General features: G+C 36.4%; 1 protein-coding gene across 1 annotated transcript; it reads right to left on the bottom strand.

The window, feature by feature from the left end:
* Positions 1-3,081: 3,081 nt before the first annotated feature.
* On the bottom strand, positions 3,082-5,870 carry LOC116843577 (odorant receptor 13a-like). The gene is made up of 6 exons (XM_032814045.1): positions 5,738-5,870; positions 5,125-5,479; positions 4,559-4,789; positions 4,369-4,476; positions 3,339-3,494; positions 3,082-3,215 (listed from the first exon to the last, which is right to left on the bottom strand). The coding sequence occupies exons 1-6, from the start codon at positions 5,842-5,844 to the stop codon at positions 3,165-3,167; spliced, it is 1,008 nt and encodes a 335-aa protein (XP_032669936.1). The 5' UTR covers positions 5,845-5,870; the 3' UTR covers positions 3,082-3,164.

Raw genomic sequence — 5,870 nt, 5'->3', positions numbered from 1 at the left:
ACTCTAGTACACGATAAACTGAGGGACCATCGACCAATCCTCCAAGTGCATCCCCACATGCTACGTCCCCACTCCAATGGCCGTGGATCAATCGTTATTATGCTTTCCGCAATGTAGCAGATAATCGAGATATAACTCATTATGTGCATGCAACGTTTTGTAATACTGTCGTCGCTTTAAATAATGCCTTGTGATCGCGCATTGAAAAAGATATTACATGTTTCCTCCTGCAGATGTCAGCCTTCTCTCTTCTCTCTTTCTTTTTCAAGGACTTTCCTTCACCATCATGCTATACCTTCGATAAATTATGAGTAATTCTTGCATTTTCTGCTGGTACTGAGACTATTAAACGTACAATGACTGCGTCAGTTATTCCAATTGAACGGGATTGAATTATACGACTGAATATGAGACTTAAAAGAAATAAACGAAGGCAGAAAATTTTTCCTCCAGTGTAGTACGGATGTCTCAAACGATCGTCAGTTCTTTTTTCATCTTTTTTTTTGATAATTTTCCTCAGCGATGACATTATACCATCGAAGAGAAGCAAGTAATTCTTGCATTTTCTAGATGCGCCGAAGACAACGCTCGAATGCATTAATTATTCTGACAGAAGGGAATTGAATTGCACACGTGGTCATGAATTTAAAAAAAAAGCAGACGGCGGGAGTACATTGTGTCTTCCTTTAACCACAATTAAATAGCCAATAATGACGAGTTATTTTCATAAATGTTATGAAGAACAGCGTTCTTCGGGATACATATGTGGCAGGAGTCTCAAAAGAAAAAAATTCTGGTAAACTTGACTGGCAGTAGAAAATTAGTTACAAATACAGTGAGTTAAGATCATTATCGTCATACTTTTCTATTGCTCTGTGGTGCATAATACCAGGAATATATCTCATAATCCTCTAGAAAATTTAATACAATTCATCTCCACTCATGTGTCTATTGATCAGTGGCAATTGAAAAGTATTTCTAGATAAAGCTTATTATTTGCCAGACTGTCCTATAAATTCATTAAAATCATGTGTCCGACGTGGTGCACCCGAACAAAGTTTGTGTCACGCGATGAACGATAATAGCTGCTTTGCCAGTTGTTTCATGCACTTTCTTCCAGCGATGTTACAAAAGAAAAATGTTAAAAAAGGAAATGAAGAAACGAGAGACCATCGCTTTCTTTATATATCCTGTATATATTCTACAGCCTGTTTAATGGGCGGAAACGTGGCTGAATTATCGCAGTTGCGTATTAGACATTTAAGCGCGATACGATTTGCATTATAACCGTGGTTATGAGGCTTTTGTAACAGGAATAAAGCAGGAAGAGGGAAAAAAGAGAGGGAAAGAAGTTTTTATTTTTCCTCCATATTGAGGAAGCGTAACATATTGGGAGTGTGCATTAATTTTAAAGGATTTTCAAGAAATGGCGTAACTAGTGCTATATCACATCGGGCCATATTGTTGCTACCTTCATGTGAAAGCACCATCATGTGGCTTTAGTTTTTAGTATGTATCATTTTGCCGAAGTGTAACCAACATTGTTTTTTTGAGCATTGAACATGTCGAATTTTGTGCCAACAAAACGCAATTTGCGGGAAGCTTTGCCTTTTTGCTTCCATTTGAAGAAAAATGCTGCTGAAAGTCAACGAATGCTGTCGGAAGCTTATGGTGATTATACTCTATCGATTTCAACATGTGAGTACTTGTTTCGACGCTATAAAAAAGGTGATTTTGACACGAAAGGCAAAGAACGTCCAGGCCAGCCGAAAAAGTTTGAAGATGAGAAAGTGGAAACTTTACTCGATCAAGACCCGAGACCCAAACGCAAGAAGAACTTGCCGAATCATTAAATGTTGATCGATCAACGATTTCCAGATTGGCCATTTGAAGGCCATTGAAATGATTCAAAAGCAAGGAAATTGGGTGCCGTACGAGTTGAAGCCGAGGGACGTTGAAAGGACAGATCGCAAAATGTCCTGTGAATTGTTGCTTCAAAGACCCAGAAAAAAAGTTTTTTGCATCGTATCGTGACGGGTGATGAAAAATGGATACACTACGATAATCCGAAGCGCAAAAAGTTATGGTGCAGGCCAGGCGAACCATCAACATCGACGACAAAGCCAAATATTCATGGCGCCAAGCTCATGCTCTGTAATTGGTGAGATCAGGTGGGTGTAGTGTATCATGAGCTATTCCAATCTAACGAAACCATCACTGGGGACGCTACCAACAACAATTGATGCAATTGAGTCGAGCATTGAAGCAAAAACGGTCAGATTACGCGAAAAGATACGACAAAGTGATTTTCCAGCACGACAACGCTCGATCACATGTTGCGAAACCGGTCAAGGAAACGTTAGAAGCGCTTAACTGGGATATCCTACCACACCCGCGGTATTCTCCAGATATTGTTCCTTCCAATTACCACCTATTTCGATCGATGACTCATGGCCTGTCTGAGCAGCGCTTCCATTCTTATGAGGATATCAAAAAATGGATCGATTCATGGATAGCCTCAAAAGATGTGTCGTTCTTTCGACGTGGAATCCACCTATTATCAGCAAGATGGGAAAAAGTAGTGGCTAGCGATGTACAATATTTTGAATGATCAATTTATCACCATTTTTTCACAATAAAGCCGTATTTTTACCAAAAAATCCCTTAAAATTAATTACACTCCCAATAAAAACGGATAATTTTCTTCGATATTTGAGTGAGTTAATCTTTTGTCGAGTGTATAAATAGAAGTATGAAAAGTAAAAAAACATGAATCGTCTTGACATAAATTTAAAAAAACTTATTGCAAGCACAAGCGGCAAAAAATGATGTATAAACTGTGCAGAGATATACAAATTTCCGGTGAAGATCCAACTGATTCCTTGGTACTAGGCTAGACATCTATGTTACTATATTCCAAATAAAAATATTATAATATACAGTATATAACAACGCGCAAAACAACAGAATAAGGTATTTATTGCATCTTATTAATTATAAGCTTAGAGTCTGTAACCATCTAATACCTAACACTTTGAATCGGTAACAAGATTCAATATACAATTATTATCTAGTTTCATTGATTACAGCTTCTGAGTTGTCAGCCTATACTAATTATTACGTTAATTATCGCTAATGTTGCCATGCTATAGTTTTAAACGATGTCAATACATCGCATTTAAAACGGATATAAATGAGCAAGAGGCTTTCATGATCTAAAACAAGACAAAACGAATTGTCATCCGGAAGGAGGAGCATATTGTAACAAGGATTGATATTAATTGAAAAAAATACAAAGAATCAAATAGTTATACGTCAAGTAAAACCCATATACTTACGCTGGTGAAAAGTTCTAATGATAAATCTTTCATCCCTCCAGCCGTGATAGTCAGTTGCTTCTGAGACCTCATAATTATGAATAATATGTCTTTACTCTGACTAAGCGACATATTATACCATAAAGCTCCGTATCCTGCATCGCCAAGTGATCTACTCTAAGAGCAATGCAACAAACAGAAACTCAAATAAAATGATATTTTATTTTAGTAAAAAATTACTAACAATTTTTCGTCTATAAACAACACAATATATTTATGATACTGTGGGATACTCTTTTAGGATGGTAAAATGATATTTAATTTAAAGTCGTAAATTAAAAGTCGTTATTCCTAGATAAATTAATTCATCAAATGCAAGTGCGGCTTGTTGAGATTCGACTTTGTTTTTTTCGAATTGATACCTCTCGACGCTTTCACTACTCGCCCTTTTTTCCTACTCATGGTGACGGAACAAAAACTTCGCTTCTTCTTATTCGTTTCGCGACTCGATTATCCTCTATTCCATAAATTTGCGTCTCCACGTCTCCGTCCGAACTATATTGTATTTGTTTTTTCAACACTTTATATTCCAAATATCGCTTTGCATCCAATCATGTGATATCTATATGATATCATCGTGATCATACCGATAAAAATAGGAAATTAATACAAGAAAATAAATAATACAAGTGAAGTTATACGTGTCGTTATATTACAAGCGTTATATTTGCGATTGCTACTTTTAAAAATTATCACAATACACTCAACAATAACGACACACGGATCCTTGCATAATTACTATAGCGACGTATGTATATATGTTGCGTGTATGCTGTGCGTGTGCTCCTTTTTTTTAAATACAATTTACAATTTAAAAAAGACTTACATTGGCAAAAGTCCAATCTAATATCAATATATATTAAAATACAGGTATATTAAAATGTGCTGTAATCACTCTCGAACATATATTGTCATTGAAATTGCTATGTTTAAAAATTAATTATCAAATTAGGCAGCATGAAGAAGTTATTTATACTAAATTATCACTAACCTTCATGCCTAGGTATTCTCCAACGAAACAAAATGTAAAAATTTCCGCCGTTACGATGACACAACCAAATATGCCTTGAAACAGGGCCACACCATCTTCATTATGAGACTGTTTCATTGAATGATCAGAAAAACTAAATTAATTATCGGTACAGATCACTGGACACTCATGTGAACGCTGCGATACTCACTGTCATAAGGTAGATTCCTAGGAAGCAAACTACTAATGTATTGAAAAAAACTTGCACCAAAGCTATGAAGGAGAAAAGCTTCTCAACATTCTTAGCAAATGTGATGACATTATTATGCCTGTTGACAAGCGTTCCTGTTGAAAAACTTGGAGATCCATAATACATCATTTTCTCAGAGATATCTTTCAATTGTTGACATATGATTTCGATTTGTCCGCATGCATGAAATACCTAAAATATACTTAAGTATCTGCAAAGATTTCAAGTATTCCGTTTAAAGAGGAAATATATTTTAAAGAATCTCGATTATAAAAAAAAAAATCTCGATTATAAAAAAAAAAGGAAAAGGCAGAATGTAATGCACTTTCCCTCCTCCTCCTCCGACATTTTTGGTAATCCATTACAATATTTCAGTCATTTATATCATATTTGGAACATTGCCAGAGAGTTGGTGTGAAGTCGTGTTCAAGATATTATATTAAATGGTAAAGAACGTTACATTAGATTTCCCTCATCGATGCTTTTAAATTGTGAGCAAAATGGTTACAGCATTTTGCAAAACGTACCAGAGTAAAGATCAGACCTGTCATAACATTAACGATAACTGTCGACGACATTCCTTGCAGAAACAAGATTAAGACAAGCAGCTCGTAAACCGGCGATTGCTTGGTCGCTGATGGAAACACCACCAGCACAGGAAAAGGTCGTGTAGTAACATTGTCACCTTTCAGCATGTGCACTATAGCCAACGCGTTTTCGCCTCCAAAGCAGAAAAAGCCTTCGATCGAGCTGATAATCAACAAGCCGTGTATGCAAAAACTCGAGATATTAGCTTTCGTCGTCATTATATGCAAGTGTTGATCGTCTTTCACGCACTCGCGCCAATCAGTCTCCACAGTGGCCAGTACTTCGCGAATCACGCTGCAATTTGTCGCTTTAATCGGATAGAGATACTTGTTGAAACGAAGCTTTATCACTTCTCTATACGAGGGATCATATACCACGGCGATAACTAATATTTAGAGACCGTAATTACTAATTTGCGGTTTCGCTTTAACGAAGATCTACGTACGAATGGTTACTCGCTGAAAGATTCCGCAACGATTTCGCCCCGCAAATACGCAATGTCGGGAGAATAGGGAAAACATAAAATCACTGTTGTCTGTCATAATATCTTACCGATCATATTTCCAAAGTGTTATCAGCTTGACGATGGTCAAAGTATAATACATGGTCTGCGGTATACTATACATGAGATTTTGTAGCTGGTCATACTTGAACGACATGTATATGAACAAATATTGAAAGTACT

This window comes from Odontomachus brunneus, unplaced genomic scaffold (assembly GCF_010583005.1).
Source record: "Odontomachus brunneus isolate Ranch 3 - 2012 unplaced genomic scaffold, Obru_v1 Obru_scaffold_033, whole genome shotgun sequence".
Taxonomy (NCBI): domain Eukaryota; kingdom Metazoa; phylum Arthropoda; class Insecta; order Hymenoptera; family Formicidae; genus Odontomachus; species Odontomachus brunneus.
Note: the sequence above shows the minus strand (reverse complement) of the source record. Positions and strands in the feature narration are given on the sequence as shown.